The 19,240-nt window shown below is 39.8% G+C and overlaps 3 protein-coding genes across 6 annotated transcripts in view; 1 reads left to right on the forward strand and 2 right to left on the reverse strand.

Annotated features, from left to right (window-relative positions):
• The window catches only part of LOC135260880 (zinc finger protein ZFAT-like), an 18,522-nt gene extending 15,013 nt beyond the window's left edge, over positions 1-3,509 (forward strand). For 3 of the 4 annotated variants that reach the window (XM_064346590.1, XM_064346571.1, XM_064346581.1), the window contains exons 12-16: positions 404-542; positions 872-996; positions 1,373-1,493; positions 1,628-1,779; positions 1,966-3,509. In XM_064346590.1, coding sequence (XP_064202660.1) covers positions 404-542; positions 872-996; positions 1,373-1,493; positions 1,628-1,779; positions 1,966-2,190 — 762 coding nt within the window. In that variant the 3' untranslated portion in view covers positions 2,191-3,509. The remainder of the gene's footprint in view (positions 1-403; positions 543-871; positions 997-1,372; positions 1,494-1,627; positions 1,780-1,965) is intronic. The other variant, XM_064346599.1, reaches the window with a different exon arrangement.
• rbfa (ribosome binding factor A) lies at positions 3,428-8,201 on the reverse strand. Its single transcript, XM_064346624.1, has 7 exons — positions 7,948-8,201; positions 7,568-7,610; positions 7,288-7,464; positions 6,337-6,449; positions 4,833-4,917; positions 4,583-4,662; positions 3,428-3,909 (listed from the first exon to the last, which is right to left on the reverse strand). Exons 1-7 carry the CDS (start codon positions 8,199-8,201, stop codon positions 3,534-3,536), a joined length of 1,128 nt encoding a protein of 375 aa, XP_064202694.1. The 3' UTR covers positions 3,428-3,533.
• On the reverse strand, positions 7,948-18,572 carry LOC135260897 (activity-dependent neuroprotective protein 2a-like). The gene is made up of 4 exons (XM_064346612.1): positions 18,286-18,572; positions 14,393-14,510; positions 13,120-13,212; positions 7,948-12,808 (listed from the first exon to the last, which is right to left on the reverse strand). The coding sequence occupies exons 2-4, from the start codon at positions 14,498-14,500 to the stop codon at positions 10,061-10,063; spliced, it is 2,949 nt and encodes a 982-aa protein (XP_064202682.1). The 5' UTR covers positions 14,501-14,510; positions 18,286-18,572; the 3' UTR covers positions 7,948-10,060.
• Positions 18,573-19,240: the final 668 nt, after the last annotated feature.

The raw sequence follows: 19,240 nt of genomic DNA on the forward strand, positions 1-19,240 counted from the left end.
CTCAGCTGAATACATAAATTAAGTTCAAATTATGTAGCTGTTGATAGTTATGTGTTTGAACACAATAAAAAAGTAAATGATGAATTTTGAGTGATAACTTTTTTTAATGATTGCAATATATTAGCATAGACATGATATCATTATCATGACATTTTTTATGAAATGTGATATTGTGAAATGTGAAAGCCCTAATATATTACAATAGTAAAAGCAAGGACATCCTAGAAAACGAAATGCACGTGGCCTGGCTTAAAGTTGAGGATCCTTGCAAAAATGTGCTACTTTGGTTTTATAGCCTGCTGATAATATCCTCTGTTGTGACAAGCCCAACTACGAGTTGAGGTCATCTTAATGGAAAGGAATTGGGATAGGTCTCATTGTCTTGATCTGTATGCCAAATTAGCCTATCCGTTGTGGACACTGTCTCTACTCCTGCAACATGACCTGCTCTCTGAAGAGGCACTACAACAGGAAGCACCCCAATGAACAGTTGTGTAACGCTGGGCCCGGGCCACCTGCTGCAGTGGCCGTCCAACAGCAAGGTGGGTCTCTCACCTTCCGAGCTTAGTCTGTTTTCATGGGTCATGATTATGGTACTAATGTGCCTGGTTTATGGCTGTCTTGGTATTGGAACACCATTGATTACTGAGAAAGCAAATGACCTTGCTGATCCTTATTTTTTAATAGCAGCAAAGTGGATTCTAGGGTGTTTGCTCTAGGGTTCCCACAATCTGGTTGTAACTTTCAAGCTATCAGTTTAATAGCAGAAAGAAGACTTGTCTTAAGAATGCAGACAGTGTTAGTATAACGCATTTGTTTCACTTAAGAACTGGAGTAGGAAAACAATGAAAAGGAAAAACTCTGTTTCCAGGTGGTGTAAAATGTCCAGTGTGCAACAATGTGTATGGCACCAAGTGGGAGATGAACAGACACCTCAAGAACAAGCATGGCCTCAAACTGGTGGAAAACGATAGCATCGGGATCAACCAGTGGGAGGTATAAGAACTAAGATTGTCTTACATGGTCATTGTTTTAAGGTTTTTCTTGTAATAGGGGTCACCATGTTTTCCAATGTAGTTTTCTCACCTGTATTTCATCTGTCAGAATGAGGTCAGTGGAACCGTGGGTTCATTCCAATTGCTTATTTTATCCATCCTTGTGTCTTTTTTTGTGTGTATTTTGTGACATTCCATCCATGCTTACTTTTTCTTCTCCATGTGTTAAGAAAATGAATTGCCTTAATGAGTCACAATTAGCCACTAATTGTATGATTAGACGGGTGATCCTGTGCCATGGGGACCCCACAAGGATATTGGTTGTCGAATAAATCTGGCTACATCTGTTTTTTCTGTGCATGTCTGTTCTCTCCCAGATGATGGAATCGTTAGAGGAGCCCTCAACCCAGTACCTCCACATCACAGAGACGAAGGACCTGCAGGGCACTGAGGCTGCAGTATCTGCCCTCCAGGACTTACGATACAACACAGAAAATGGTGCGCAAACGGGCCAGACACACAAACGTCACTGTGGTTATATCCCAGTCCTCAGTGCATCTCTTATTTTTGGATACAGCATGTTAGTGCAATGCCTGATCCCTTTCCTTCGGTTTTCATTGGGATTTGTTCAGGTGTGGTGTCCACCGCCTCAGGGGAAAGACTGGATCCTGCCGCAGCGGTCAATATTCTCCAGCAGATCATTGAACTTGGATCAGAGAATCGTGATGCCACCGTTGCCTCAGTGGTTGCCATGGCTCCTGGCACAGTGACCGTAGTGGAACAGGTGAGAACTGTCACTCTTATGTGTAACAGAAACTTCTGATACTTGATCTTTTCTTGAACTGGAGAACTCGGGCCTTTAGCACATGGCTGCTCTAACTAACTGACTAAGTAAAGCAAGTAGTAATAATAATAACAGTGTTGTTGTGTGTTCCCTTGAGCAATCTGAGTACCCTGTACCATCACACAGGTGGCAGAAGAGGAGCAGCAGGCCAACCACACAGTGATGATCCAGGACGCCTTTCAGCAGGCCTCCATGGGGCTGGGGGAGGAGCACCACCTCGTCGTGTCCTCTGACGACGTGGAAGGCATCGAGACGGTCACAGTGTACACTCAGGGTGAGGACGCCTCGCAGTTCATTGTCTACGTCCAGGAAGCAGTGCAAGCGGAAGAGCAGACAGTGGAGACCGTCTAAACTGTCCAACCGCTAACACGAAACGGAAGAACCAGATTGACTTGAATTGGGCTGGCATCACAACCTCCGCTCTTCCCAATCACATACTGCAGCTGTGGTACGTGGTCAAAATAAGAGCACAGTTTGTGTTATTATCATGTGTTCATATTGAAACAATGGTAGGTAGGTCCTCTGTCAAATGAAGGTTGCCAGTTTTACAATTTCTGCATCTACATCGCGCCAATATGACTGAAACTGACATCCATGTCAGGTTGTAGATATTCACACACAAATTAAAAGGACTTGATTTGAAATGTGTCATTTCCTTGTTTGGCTTTTATAAAGGGCTTAATTCTTGAAAAAATCACAATGTATTTTATACTTTTTAATATACGTGATCACAGTGAGATTTTTTGTTACACTGTAAGCCATGATAAAGTATTTTTGGAATTTGTTACCTTTCAAGTAACAACCTTGATATTGTTGAAATCCTGAGATAATTATCGTCACACACAGTGTGACACCCCTGGAAGGGAAGGCAATTCCAGGTTTTCACAACAATGTCAAATAGAGTCCATTCCACACCCACATAGACATGAAATCAAATAAATGAAAATCTTCACCTGTCCGCCTCACAGGTTCTGGGCAATGTACAACACAGTGAAAGCTTTTCAGCTTTCAGTTGTCTCAGCTGGCCAACTTTTCAGCTACCTCAGCTGTTACGTCCACTTTGACTGTCCCGAGCGTGTGTGGTGGTGCAGGCCGGAGCACACGTTTTAAACACCTAGGCTGATTTATGAACACAATCCAGGTGCATGTGCTCTCTGCACCAGTATACATGGCAGAGACTACTCCAACTCTCTCGCTGGATCGGATGCCACAACTATCTTATGATTTTTAGATAACAAACACCAGAATATTTTACCATGGCCCCAAGAAGTAATTGTATTTATTTGTACAGGGTTAGAAAAAACATCTATATACTTTTATCTGTATAAATATTTATACATATCATAGTTTTTTTTTGTCCAGTCTGCTGTTATTCAAATGAATTTGTTGTATCATTTCTTCTTTCTGAAATACTGTCCATCATCACAAGCAGCAGAGGGGTCTGCCTGAGAAATGTGCCACTATCTTGTGGCGCTTTTACCTCTATTTTCAGACCTCACGGTGTTTAATTAGTTGTTATTTTGTGTGTAGGCTGGCCAGCATTCACTACTGCATCATCTATAGAGAAAAATTACAGCTTCAAAGGCAGTTACACTTAAATGACTCCTTTTAATGATATTTATACATTACAAAGGATGGGCATTTACTAAATAAAAAAGCCTTTAAGTTACCATCGCCTGTGCAATCCTTTGAAGTCATGATAGATGATCATCTCTTGCTGTGACTTCCGGCACCTCCGATTCTTCGTTGTCGTATTCTGGATGCTCTACCTCCTCAGCGTCCGTCTCCTGGTCGTACCTGGCCTGCAGGTACGCCTGGGGGGTGACGTCCTTATCCACAGGCCGTCTGGATTTTTTCTTCTTCTCAATCAGTTTCTGCTTCCTCCGTTCCAGCAGCACGTCTAGCTGCTGCTGAGTGATTGAGGGTGCAGGGTTCTTGCATAAGGACTCTTGTGACCCCCTCTTGTACTCCAGGATCTGTTTGTTCAGGGCCTCATGATCAATGCCAAACGGAAGAGCTCTTTTTGTAGTGACAGGCTGTTCTGAAGTATCGGACAGCTGGGCAGATTCCCTGAAGAAATGTTAACAGGCAACGTCAGAGCTTAACAGGTGTGAGGCTGAAGAAATCCCAGTAATCTTTGTATCAACAACTTTCAAATTTGCACAAAGTATATGAGTAGGTGTTTTTTTTTTATATATAAAAATCTCATGTCTTTGTGGCACTTTGAAGGGACTTTCTGCCGAAAAAAGGATAACAGGAGGTCGCTTGACCGTCACTTTTACAGGTGGGTATGGCAAGTGAAGTCCGATTCCAGCATCCAGAAAAGGTTTATCAAAACGATGCATCCAAATTATCACTTCATTTTGGTAGGAAAGTGCCTGTGTGTTATGGCATGGTGTTGTAACACGCCAAAAAGAAAAGGTGTGCGCGCATTTGAGTAAGAGACCCGTTTGATCACTTAGACCAATCTTAAGACCAGTGCGAAGGTTATCTGCTATTGTTCTTCACAGTATGCATGTGAAGAGAAGGAACTATTATTGATGTCTATTTTTAAATGGCATAAAGCATGCAATATATGCTGTATATTTTTGGCTTATGCCCCACTATAGGATGGGAGATGGTACCCTTCCAATGCCAGTTATACTTGCAGCTTAATTTCAACCATTAACCTCATCAATAAACTTAAAAAGAACAAACATTATTTTTAAATGCTCCATGGGGAAAAAATACAAAAGATGCTCACCCTCCATCTTTCACATTATTCTTGATCTCGTCAGTATTTTCTTTCTCACCAAAGTCAGCTATCTTGAGAAGATGTTCTACCTGGTAATGGGGTGAATTATAATGAAATGCTTTTAGTTTTAGTCCTGAACTAAACAAAGCTTACTTCAAAAAGTCTCTAAACAGGCTGAGGGACCACACAAAGAAATTATAGAAAGAATTTAATTCAGGCATAAAATAAAGGATAAAAGATGAGAAAAGCTATACTGCACCTCAGTAAGGGCAGCATACTGTTTGTCTCTCAGGAATACCACGGGAGGAACACTTCCCAGAACCTGGTGTGAAATGAGAAGGTGCCTACAACACAGTTATACGCCTGAATGTTAGAATTTCAGTGCATGACACAGATCTGGTATGATTGATATATACTGCGTTCTATAAATACAGACATTACAAGGTCTTTTTTTTTTTAGACTGCAACAGAGGATGACCCAGACTTGAAGCACAACAAAACATTTACTCGTTTCTTTGAGCCAATAATTTTTGGTGAACAACATTTGTGTTGTTTATAGATTATAATGTGTACAAAGCCATTGTAGCATTGCAAGATTCAAAGAGAAAGTTCTTAATTTAAATGAAGTCTATAACGATGTCACAAGCTAGATAGATTTTATTTTTAAAATATTTTTTTCCTGTGCGTGTGATACATTTTTAATTCCCACTCTGGCAATGTTACTATATCAGTACTAATGACGTTAATAGGTTGTTAATGTTTGTCACTAGAGATGCCCTAAGTAAAAAATCAAGTAGTCTTAACAACAAATAATTGGTCAGAAAATTATCAAGAATTAAACAAATGGACTCCTGAGACCTCCTGGGTCACCATTTGCTCGTTTACTTTTGCTACAGTGAACTGTTTGGGGAAAAGCTAGAAACAGGGAAATTCACTTATACAGTAGACAAATTAACATAACGTCAAATAAAAGAGTCATGTTTTGTATTTGGTTGCATATCATTTGCATGCCATGACTTCCTGATGTCTGTGACCTATCAACATCATCGGAGTCTGGATATCTTATTTTCAGGTTATCCTACAAGCGATACAAAAACTCTTAGCGTTTGAATGGATCTCTATGGGAATTGGGGGGTGGAACTAGATTCAGCTGTAAATTATGCTGATACAGTATGGAACACATTTGTTGGCTAAATGGCTTTAAGCCATCAAGGGTCCAAGGTATCAAATGAGCCTCAAACCACCGTGCTGCTGCCAGATATGCAGTAGATCCTACAAGCGTTGTTTCTCCTGATTAATTTTCCTGTTGAACTCAATGGAAAAAATATTAAGAAGAAACAATTCTTGTTGATTCTTGCTAATTTTCTGACCAATGATTTGTTGTTAAGACCATTAAAAGCTTAATATATTTGCCATTTTGGGCCCATTTTTTTGCCCAGGAGTGTATATTTGCCAATGTCCTATGATACACAAACATGTCTTAGTGGGTGTACTTCCTGTGAATGCTTATATAATGAATAGGAATGTAACAAGAGCTCAAAATGGGTCATATTGGCTTAGATAATGCTGAAATGCATTAGCTTCATTAAATCGCACTCCATAAATCACAAGATGGAGCCATCTTTTCATGTTATCCAACCTATGTACTACATAAACAAGCATAATTATTCACTTACTCTGCTTAACCATCCATGTGAATTACTTGAACTAACAGTAATTACATAATATATTTTCCATATGTTACTTGCTCAAACAGGCATTACCGTAGACGAGGGGCACTTTTGTCCAATACTTGCTGAATCAGACTGTCCCTTTCAGATGTCCCACTTGTCTTCCAATAAACACGGCAGTTGGAAAAATCAGCCGGCAATGAGACCTTGCAGGAATACAAGGAAACACTATTTTAAATGACGATTCAGAGAAAACTGCATAAAGTAAAGAATAATATTTTATAAAAATCATAGTACAACCAAAATTCAAAATTTTAAGAATGTTTTATTTCTTGGAAAAGGTTTATTTTAAATTATTTTTAGCAGGTATTCAGGATCAACAAATAAACCAACAAAAACAATGCCTGGTTTGTTACATTTTTAGGGTACACAAGGGGCACAAAATCCATTCACACAAACTCACAAATGGAAATGTGTGCATGTCTTAACACAAACATCCTGATAAAAAATAAATAAAACCCAAAAAACATTCTCTATTCCAATTCTGTTGCAATCAAAGGGCAGACAATATATACATATCAAGGTTGTAAGCGTCCCAGCAGGGGTTCAGTTGATACGACTGAATATGGTACTTAAACCGAATTGTTTCAATAAAATATCCCGCTGTACAAATGTATTGCATGTGAGAAGTAATTTGCTAGTTGCTCTGGATAAGCACGTCTTACGCCGAAATGCAATGCAAATCTAATCAGGGGAATGTTTTCTTTTTCACACTACTACAACTGAATGTTCAATATGGCTGGACAAACAAACTAGCTCACTTCAGTGACAATATCATTGGAATTGTTGTGTGAACACAAAGGCAGTGCTATTTCAAGACATTTGTATTTTGTAATTATCGTGCCTTGTCCTCAAATCTATCAATATTAAAAAAAATGCGATATTTGTGGTCATCGTTTAATAACGTGCGCATAAAATGGATGGTTTAAAATAAAATTTTGTACGTTTAATGGCGCGTAAAATAAAAGAGAGATATAATCTTACCTTAGAAATCTCTACATTTAGGTTGTAGACTTCCGCACTGACTTCATGTGAACTGAGAAAATCGTTGATAGCCTTGAACAAAATCGTGTTGAGGATTCTCGCTCGCAAGCTGCTTTCTTGCTTTTGTTTCTTCGATTTGGTGAGCTGCAAGGGACCAGTCTGACTGGACGGCGAAATCTATCACACATCAACTGATATTAAGGGATGCTTACAGCATGAAAAGCAACAACAGGAAGGGTTGTATTAGCCAGATCGCTCAAACTACCAGCCATCAACTTACTTGTTTAGGACCGAGGATAGGGGATTCATACCACAGTTTCTTTCTGTAATGTACATATTATTCATTTAGTACAGTGTTCAAAAGGACACATCCAACTGAATTTCAAGTTGAATTAGTCTACGTAGGAATTGGTCACAGACTATACATTCAAAATCAGAAGTTCAACTGCTGGAAGGACGTTTGGAATGCAACCATTTGATTTGTGGCAAGTTGTCGCTTCCTTTTTCAGATTACATTACTATCAATTTAACAACATAGCAGTTTAAAAACGGAGCGAAACGTATATAGCTCTAGCTAGCCACACCTCGCTAGCAATCAAACACGAAGGTAAAACCAGCGAGATCCGTGTACGGGTGCCACCAGCCATAAAGCCAACTTACTTCGATTTATTTGCGAACTTCTTGAATAAATTTTTGCTGCCATACTGAAGGCAAGACGTGTGGATGTCCACTCTGCTCCAGCAACCTAAAACAAGCTTTCCGTTTTCTGTCGAGGGGTGCTCTCGCCTTCTATGTAGAATCTGGTGGTACTGCGTTTTCGCAGATTCTCCGATAAATTTGTTTCCAAAATGCATACTGCGCTGATGGTGAGCAAGGCATTTTCTGAAATAGCTCGATTTTATTGAAGTGAACATGACTGTCTGTTAATGTGTGGTATGTACTGAAGTCTCAGTACCCCATAACCTGACGCCAATCACGGGAAATGATCGACATATCTGTGCTCGACACATTGAGTCTTCTACAAAGGGAGAAGCAAATGATACCAGATGTATTCGACCTGCTGGAGCCCCACCCCCATATTTTAACCAAGACAGCTGCCTTGTTTTTTTTCCGTGTATTTCATGCAATCACTTTCATTATTATGAAAAGTATATAAGGAGTTTCATCAATGGAAAATGTTGAATTTATCATAATTATGATAAAATTAATGTTCTTTGAGCATGTACCCATCAGAACATGTCCCTTCCAGTGTTGCAGTGTGGCCTACTGTATCTATAGTCAGACCTGGGTCAAATATGTATTTGTTTTGGATTCAAATATTTTTCTATGCTTTATTGATCTTGTCCGGTGTATTGGAACCAATGAAATACTCAATGAAAATTGCAGACCCAACCTTCTGGTCATATTGGCAGGCTCAATTACATGAGGCAAGATCAGTAGAGCACAGAAAATTATTTGAATCCTAACCAAATATGTATTTAACCCAAGTCTGTCTATAGTCTAGCTGCCATTGCTGCTTTGTGTGGCAATTCACCCATCTCAGTTCTGACCCTGGGCCACTTGTTTTGTGTAACCTTAAATATAAATGGCAAGCTTTGGGGTCATTATACTACAATGCTATGCATATTTTTTCAGTGTGGTGCAGTGCATTATATAAATGCAGACTAAAAATGTATCAAACTATTTCTAGACCTTATCAATTTAACAATTGTATATTTAAATTTGATCAATGCCATGAGTTTAATTCAGACGTCAAAAACTATTAAATCATTTACACGTAAAATCTTTGCATTGCATCACACTAGTACATGTAATTACAGCACAAATAAGCAGTATTGATGAAGAACATGTGAATGCTGATCCTACAGGCATTTGAGATGCCTGACCTGGGCATTGCAAGGTCTGTGTCCATTTGTGTTTACAGATAAACCAGTTTAACCGGGACATTTTTATGAAAATGTTTGTGTATTACCATTGAACATGTTTGTGAGTATTACCATTGAATATGTTTGACTTGAAAGATTTCAAGAATAAATATGCATACAAAGTGAATAGTAGACACAGGATGTTTACAGACTGGCAGAAAATCAGGCCATATTTCAAAACTTTTTAATTCATTTACTTTATAAACTCAATTATACGATCAATGATGCCTCAGTTTAGAATACAGTATCATCTGAAATAAAAATGACAGAACAAGTACTTTAAGGACATTCAAACTGAACGGACACTTGAAACAAAGAATAAATGTACACATCTGAAACATATTGAAGTAGTTTGCATTTATGAAAATAACACAAAAGGAACACAAATCCATGTATAAAACTGGATATATACACAAAATTTAACTGAATGACAAAATAAGCCAACCAAATGTGATGGTCAAGGACCCTTCATTCTTTAAAACCGTCTATTATGTAACTTTTCAGCTATTCGTTCCTTTAAAGTTCAATGTGAAAAGGAAATAAAGCCCACAGCCAGAGCAATTATGCATATCCAAATTTACACAAGTTCAATAACAATTTTCAACAGTATATATATATATATATATTTCTGTTAATAAATGCATTCCTATTGGTCTACATTACTTAGGGAACTGAATAAGATGCTCATGTTATACATTTTAGTGGCAAGGAAGTATTGCCTTAAATTCTACAAAATATAATTTAAAATCAAATATAGTCTCTCCTCGGTAAAAGTTCTTGAGATCTAGTCAAAAGTGCTTCAACAAAATGGCATGACCCAAGCGCACTGACTTTCCGTGATTGACCCTCTACACACATGGCCTTTCAGCAGGCTTTTCCTTTTCTTTAACGGGGATCTGAATGTTATGCTTCACCTTCTTCAGCTCTGTCATGTTGAACCCTAGCAGAACCACAGTTTTGCGCTTCTGGATCGCCCGCATGCATTTGGAGCGCCTAGTGCCAAAGTGACAGGCCACATCGGTCTTGTTAAACCACAGGCGGGCTGCTAATGTTTCCATCTCCATCTTGGTCAGGTAGGGCTTCTTGTTAAAGTAGTCAGTGAGAAATTTCTTTCGTTCATCAAAGGACAGCATTTCCTTCCCAGTGGTATCAAGGAGCAGGCTGACTGATGTTTCAGAAGTCCCCTCACTTCCTACCACGCTGTCTTGAAAGTTTCTGAACTGGCTGCGCTTGGCTGCTCTGGCATCCCTCTCCTGCTTGTTAGCCTCCAATGCTGCCTTCATTGCTGCCTCAAACCTGCTCTGAATCTGGGCCTCTGTGTCAGAGGTTTTGGAGGCAGGCACCAGAGTGACAACTTTTGAGGTAGCAGGATGTGAGACGCCTCCATTCACAGCAACTACTTGTCTTTTGGAGTCAGGGTTAATCAATCTCTCCACATCCTTGGCAGTCTTGGGTGCACAGCGGCAACGCTGCACATGAGTAGAGATGGCCTGGGGTGTGGTCTTCCCAGTATACACCCCAGAGCAGTACGCGCACTTAAAAGCAGGGGATTTCAAGATGGCGTGAATGGTGGGCACAATGTGGTGTTTTGTCTTCAGGTGGAGTTCATAATCCTCCACAGTCTGTGGCTTCTCAGGGCAGAAGGGGCAATCAGCACGGACACTTTTTATGGGTGTTCGACACACAGGTTGAGCAGAACCAGGTAGCAACTTCACATAGATGAGGTCAAGAGAGACAGTGACCAGCGCTAGGTTCAATTCCTTGTCTCCCAGCAGCTCTTTGGGAGCAGTTGTGTTTATGTCAAAGTGTGGAACCAGAAGGTCGCCGTGATCGTTAATGTGAAGCTGATACTCCTGTTTCATGAAATTCCGATTGGCCAACTGCGAAGTGCTGTGCTCCTTGGCTGTGTGATCCAGGAGCTGCTTAATCGAATAGAACATTCCAGGGCAATGCAAGCACTTCAGACCATGCAACAGGTGTTCAAAGAGTCCTTTTCCAGACAGAGAAATGTTACAAGTCAAACACCTTAAAATTTTACTGTTGACTTTTTTCAAAAAGGGAGCCCGAGCAGCTAGTCCATGCACTTTAGCCTTTTTCATCACTGGAACCTGCCCATGAGCAGTCTCCATATGGACTTTGTGTACATCAGCAGGGAAGAGCTCCTTACAAACAGGACAGGATACCCACTTCTGCGTCTGTTTGGACACAGTGGTACTAGAAAGAATAGTGGTGCTAGGAGCAGCTCCTGTCAGTGGCTTGTTTTGTTGGGGTGTAATGGTTGTAGTACTGCCTTGAACTACTGTCACAGGTCCTTTACCAGTCCCTTGGGCACTGCTGGACTGGACCGGTACTGTGACCTGGACAGGTGCAAGAGTGTAGGTGGGAAGGCCATTGACTTTGTTTCCAGTGGGGATCAGATGGCTGAAAAGCGACTGGGTGGTGAGCACAGTGCCGCGTGAGGTGGACTGAGTCACTGGGAGCCTCTGTGTCACCAGCAGGGGCTGTGGTCCAGGGCCTCGCAGGGCCAGCTTACCTTGGACACTGACCTGAACACCAGGGGGAAGCAGGACCTGTCGTGGCTGCTGTGTCTGTGTGGGTACCCCCACAGTGATTGGCATTGGTTTTGGACCATTTTGAGATACAGTTGGCAGCAATGTGCCAACCGGTGCCCGAACAAGGGTAGTAGCCACACCTCCGGCAGGAATTCCCTTAGGGAGTGGGGCATTTTTCAGGGCAGCTACTGCCTGACCGGTTCTTAGCAAACTCTGGGCTTCTACATTAGCCAGTCGTACTACAGTAGAAGTCTGTCCTGGGAGGAATGCCTGACCAGTCGCTGGGGTACACACCACAGTGGTTGTGTTGCTAGGGGTGCCCCGCAGCACAGTGCCTGAAAAGGGGGGTCTAGCCACCGTGCCTCCGAGCTGCGTGGCACTGGCCCCATGGACCAGCGGAACATTGTAAACATTTTGCTGGGTGACCTTGGGAGCGAGGCTTGGGAGCTTCTGCTGCAAGTACTTCTTGCCAAATTTACTGTGTTCATATATCAAGGCTTTGATATGCACCTCCAATTCTTTGTGTTTTTCTGAGGTCAAGATGTGGTAGATCAAATGGTCCGAGCTTTCAGCCGGCACGCTGCACACCTTGCAGTAAAATTTGGAGGTGCGAGCACCATTAGTAATTTTCATCTCGGTATCTGTCCGCTGCCCAAAATAGCGATTCATGAGATTGGAGTAGTGATTCACAAAGACATGCTTCTTTATGCAGTAAATCAATGAATCCTGGTACCCACACCTTCGACATGAGTACCTGTCTCCAGTCACAGTGGTGTCGACCATGACCGGGAGTCCTTTTGTGGTTGTCACCCCTGTGGGAGGAATGGGAGCACTTGGGCTCTTCATTGAATCAGGATGGAAGATCCTAAAGTGCTCGATGACCACCTTGGGATGGGCGACAAATGAGCAGCAAGAGCAAATCGACAGCGCTCCAATGTCCTGCTCTTCTTCATGATAGCGTCGCATGTGGGACCTGTAGCCATTCCAGGAGCGTGCTGAAAACCTACACAGGGTGCAGCAGAGTCCCCGGGTACGGTACCGCCACTGAAGAGACAAAACAGAGGCAATCAACCCTCACAAATAAACACAGGTGCATTCTATCCATGTACTCCGCTTCCTATAACATGGTCCACAGGTCAATGGATACCTAAGAAAGCAGAAGCAAGTAACAATATCAATTAAAAATATATTGTACAGTGGAAGTATTTCTTTAAATGATCATGTGCCAAAAAGACCATGTGCTAGCTTCAATACATAAAAAAAATAAAATACTGTGGCCACAGATCATGTGTACCGCCCTGTCAAAAACCTTCCATAGCGTATTTTATCATCAAAATTCAACTAAGTCAGCATACCTTTTTTCTCCTTTTTCCATGGTACCCTTCAGTGAAGTCAAACCAGTCTGTGTTATCAAAGGCTTCATCTCCCACATCAAACCTCTGGAGCTCCTGATGGAGAAAAGGGGATCAAGTTAAACTACAGGAACACCCAAGAACCCAAGTACCAATGAGGTTCTCCGTATGGACAGCAAACTTTTTGATTTGTTCATATAAGTCCGTAGTTGACATGATTTATTGAGAAGGGTTTGTTTCTGCATGAAAAATACTGATTTAGGGTTTAAAAATTTTAAAAAGGCTTTGTCACAGGGGCTCCCGTGAGGGCAAGTCATTTCGACCCTGTGGACATTGGGTGCATACATAATATATAGACAACACAAGGGTTAAACAGACATAGGATGGTAAACTTTTTAAGAATCAAGAATTTGTACTGGACTAGTAGGCCATTTCAACAGCACACATCCTGTTTTTAATTTAGAAAAATGACAAGAACATAAGTTTTATGAGCGACTTCTACTACAATTCCTGGCATTTTATGCATTACCAACTTTTTTTGAAAGAACATTACTATGAGGCTGCTGTGGGACTCATTACTATAATCAGTGCAGAATTTACCTTTGACTACTGTCACTTATGACTGCTACTAAACCTGAAAAATGTAAAATAATGAATGTACTTTAACAATTTTCAAATTGTTAAAAACCTCAATCAAATCCCTTTCACTATGCCTGAAGAGATTGTGTGTCTTGTGTCTTCATTATTTTTAAAGGACATATTTCACTGCATTTGGTTCAAGCTGTATGTGACGTATGCATATTGTTCTAGTAATCTATACAAATATGGGCAGATTCATTATAACTTAACATAATTAAATAACTAAAATTATTTACAAGTTATTGATCACAACTTTTAATCGTTATATTATGCTCTGCAAAACTGGGTTTCCGATCTGGCATTATAATACAATACTCAAAAGAAAATTCAGCAACAACTCATATCACCATCATATCACTAATACATATATCAATGTCTTTCACACTATGCACATCCAAATTTAGTCCCTCCCATAATATAATCCAGCTGCTGTAAGAATATGAATATATGAATATACCATTTTGGTAAGATACATTTCATTCGTCTCTTAATCTGCTCAATTCTGGATTCAGTTTAAAACTTCTTAAATCATGTTCATCAATTTACCAGCCCCAATGCTCATCAACTGGGGCTAGTGCCATTGTTACTAAGAGAAAAGGGGCATTTTCAGCTTACACTATATCACAAAATAACTTACATTCAACAAGTCTTTGCAATTCTCAAATCCAACATCACAGAGAACATCTTTTACTCGTTTTCTTGATTTTCTGATTTTTTCCAAATTGCCCACAGGAAGTTGCAACATTTTCCCTTGCCTGCAAGAGGAAAACAGGTGTCAATATCAAGAACAGAACAGTAATCCAAAATGATACCTTCAAACATTTGTACTCAACAAGTGTCAACAGATATGCAAGCAAATCAGAAAGGAAGTACCAACCGGACCCTCCATATTCCAGTACTTATAACAGAAAATCCATAAAATAATGTAAACATTTTAAACAAAAATATAATGCAGAGGTGCACTGATCAAAGCAGATGCACATAACACCATTTTACTGATGTTTTTACTGATGATTTTGAGTCAGGTATATATCATGTTAATGCTAAAATGGTTTAATCTTTTAGTTTATCTTAACTATAAACATTAAATATGGAGCCCTCCTGAATGTAGTCACTGAATTCCTGAGACCTATCCACAGTTGTTTTTGACTTAAAGGCCTGAGATAACAGTGCAATCAACTTCAATTTGAAATGTACCCACTGAATGAATACATATCCAAAACAATCATCATTTGCAGTATACACAATAAAGAGAGCATACCTTTGCTGACACAACCTATTGTCAGTTTACCATGAAAAGTCTGAGGTCATTTGGTGAATTGCACTACACGTGCACAAAACATACACGCACTCCACATCAGCTGATTATTAGCACCATCCAATAAAATACTACTTGACTATTTCTGCAGTCAACAGGGATTGGCCAAAAGTAACCTTTTCAAACCCCTGACAACTCAAGAAAAGCTTGGGATACTCCACATGAAAATTTGGGACTTTTTGTGCACTATATATGAGGATCTTGGATTACAGTGTAATACTAATTACTTTAGTGATCCCTAAAGAGACAGATCGCAATACACCGACCCTAACACTAACAAGCTATGACTTGCCATTTTTAATCCAAATCTAGCCTAATTCAAATCAAAATATTCTCATTTAAAGCTGATTTTGAACAAAATCACAAGCTTTAAACACCATTTTTAATCAAAACTAGCTACAATTTCATAACTGCGCGTTTGAAAAAGACTTATAAGGTAATCATTATACTCTGGTGGTGTACTGCTTTCCTAAAATATTTTTAAAAGGCGCTGTTTAACTTTTTCTAATGGTAGGGTCACACCAGGAAAAGTCATCAAATTTCATGCTGAAAAATGTCATTTTAAGGAGTTTTCACTGCTGTTAAAGGATAGGTTTTGTATTTTTGAACGCAGGCCCTGTTTTCAGATAATCTTGAATAAATGTGAAGTGGAGACCAATATTTTGCTCATTGTTTAAAATGTTTTATACCATTTTGTTGCATCCTCAGACATTGCTCACATTGTAATACACAGGGAGAAAATTTAGCAGCCTTCAAAGACCATGATAAATGTATCTTTTGAAAATGGGAAAATTGGAAGTTCACCATCTTTCTATTGGAAGAATGGGGCCACATCCCTCAAGCAGAATACCCTATGCAGGTAGAATATATCGTATTGCCGTTTCCAACTTTTCCACCTTTTTGGCCACTACCTATAGCTACAAAATGAGAGACTGGTTAAAAAATAAAGCTAGTAATGAAGTAGGCTAATGATTACAATAAATTATTTAAATTCACAAGGGTGTATTCAGGGTTTTTCTGGTACAGGAAAATCTTTGGCATGTGCCAAAGTAAAAGTTGCAAGCACCAAAGCGGGAAAAAAAAGAAGAAAACAAAAGAATTAAATCTAATTAGAATATTATTCTGTGGCACAATGCAGATAATCTGAAAAATGTAAACTGAGAAAGAGGGAAGCAAGACAGTGCGCACTCATGGGCTCTGTGGGCCGGGCTATCACATGCAGAGATGCTTGGCTTGTGAGTATTGCCACCCGCCTCTCAGAGCTCTGAAAGTATGTACCAAGAGAATGCAAAGGCAGATTCAATCCCATTGTGTTCATTCATTCATATAGTTTATTTAGTAGGGACAATGCAAGTTAACATAGTATCACAAGTTGATACAGAGATTATAGCTATTGCTAGTTTCCAACTCCTGTCCCTAGTTAGGCTTTAAGCAATTACGCCAGCATTTATATTTTAATCCTTATACTTAGGAAACGTGTTCTATCATTTCGAGTTTCAGAGGTCGCAACGGCTTGTTTGACAGTTGGAACTTTCTTCTCAAAAAGACAGCTTGGTGACAGTTTTGATTTAAATGAGCATCTCTCACAGAAAATTTTGAGTAGAAAGATATTATTAATACCACGGCCATATATAAAACCCAAAATGTGTTTCTGGGTCAATGTGGCTCCAAAGCACCAAATACCATTTTCTTGCCAGAAAAAAAACCTGGTATTTTGACTTAAACTTTTTATTTACTCATTTATTTCCAAATTCCAGTGCTGCAGAGCTTTACCCCTTAACTACAAGCTACTTTGCAATGAAACAAGTTAAACAAGTGATAGAGAATGAACTGGGGCTTGTGTAACAAAGCAGGGGGGTATTTCACAAAGTAGGATTATTGAGTTAGCTGGATAACTGTGTTGAGTAAAACATGGAACGGCTCTTTTCTTTACCACAGTCCATGTTCCAGATTTGGGAGGGTTCCAGGTTTTACTCAGTGAAGTTATCCAGCTAGTTCACTAATACTGCTTCCTGTTTCACGTACATTGTTTAACAATCCTGGATCAACCCTATGTGGCAGGTGGATGTTTTCGCAACAACATCATTACAATTGCTTGTTACAGCTAGTAACAAGCACATGAACGCACAACGCATGTGATCAGTAGGCACCAATTTGAAAATCTCTGAATCAGGCAGCATGTTCAGATATCTAGTCTAAAAATCACTGTCAATCAACTTAGTGTATGGATAGTCTTACCACAGTCCTCGTGCCGCCAAAACAGCTCTGACCTGTCGAGGCATGGACTCCACCTCTGAAGGTGTCCTCTGGTATATTTGTATTTCTGTATATATTTGCATCTACTGTATATTTGTATCTTATCTTTTGTATATACTGTACATTTGTATCTGATTGTGTTACTTTATTGTCTTTGATGCTGCAACAGTGCATATTCCCCTGGGGATCAATAAAGTACACTGCTATTACTATTACTACTACTACATATTACATTATTGGTTTTTATTACATAAAAAAATTGAAATGGATTACATTATTGGGAGTTATTACACTATTGGTAGTTTATTACATTATTAGTTGCTACAGGGCTATAAAAAGCTAAGATATTATTAGAAGGTGAATTATTTTCACATGATTTTAAAAACTCTCGACGGGTCAGAGCTGTTTTGGCGGCACGAGGGGGACCTACACAATATTGGGCAGGTGGTTTTAAAGCAAGTAAAGTATACCTTAATTGCCTGGTAGGTCATCAGGTACATAAACCTAGCTGAATAAATTCGCCCAGTATAAATTGGTAGCAAGCTGGACGTTAAGCTTGATAGCTAGCAAGCTAAGTACACAGTTGCAGCCAGAATTAACCCACTTGAGGAAATCACCAATACTTTCATTTCAGTAGTGGGTGTGCATTAAAATAGCTTGCTGGCTATCTAGTCAATGATGTACGAAGTATGCACCGAACGATTTCGCTCGTAAACTAGGCGAAATCTATGCGAACTGTTAATGCTGTATAGAATTATGTTCATTAAGCAAGCTAACTACACGGAAAGTTGCCTCAGCTCTAACAAAATATTGTATGTACGCATGCACAATGTTCCACTCAAGTGGAAGTTACTGACCATAAAACAAATGTCAGCGAGATAGCTAGCTAACAATCATGTCGTAATTATCTAAGATGAGGTCTAGTTGTCCTCTGTGATAGGTTTACGTATAGCTACCTTTCGCGTACTGGAGGAGGGAGCTCGCGCTTCGGTGTCTGTCTACTTTCACCAATCCAGAGGCGCGCGCTGTTCACTGTCACTGCAGCACACGCGCAATTCGATGCACTTGGACCGAACGTGAAACCTACGGACTCTTCTGAACAAATATTCAGTTCCAAGAAATGACAAAGTGTTACTGAATTATGTATCTTATTCGGCGGCAACTTCTTTTGTTTGTACTACATCATCATCCTCACCCTACTCTTGAAAGGAAACATGGCGCCCGAGAAACCAGGAAATGACGTGGACTTCCCTAATTAGCATATTGCATGGTTCAGGTTCACCAATAAAACAGGAGCAGCCAGAGTATTGAACGTTCACAACTAAGTTAGAATTATGTTTACAATTATGTTTATCGTGAATTTGATTAGTCCCCCAACTGCCATTCTTTATTGTTTGTGCTGTTAATTGAAATAGGTGAAAGGTTGGGTGAAATTTAACGTCATTTCCTGTGTTAGAATTCGTGGGCGTGTCCAATAAATCTTATTCAAGAAAAGTCACGTGGTATTGAATGACTAGACTAAGTGGGAGGGTCTAATAGACTTTGGCATGACATCATACCTTACCATCCATTGACAGCCAATAATACACAAGGAAATGATAGCATGGACAAGTTGATTAAAATATGGGGAAACATGATGATGGGAAATTTGCCATTTCAACTCTGAGTTTACCATATCCAAATTCAAAGATCATGTAATTGATGATGTTCATCTGAATGGAAAACTCTATAACATAAGGTTGCCACGGCCATATAACAGGACCACACTGATTTGCATGCTGTCATTTAACTGAACGGGAGCGCATACAACAAAACCTAAGATGAATTTACATTAATTGGTTATATTAACAAGTGGTTTACATAGGCCTTGCAATGTGTTGATGGGGTTTAATTACATCAACTGCCGCATCC

The sequence above is a fragment of the Anguilla rostrata genome, chromosome 1, assembly GCF_018555375.3.
Source record: "Anguilla rostrata isolate EN2019 chromosome 1, ASM1855537v3, whole genome shotgun sequence".
In the NCBI taxonomy this organism is placed as follows: Eukaryota; Metazoa; Chordata; class Actinopteri; order Anguilliformes; family Anguillidae; genus Anguilla; species Anguilla rostrata.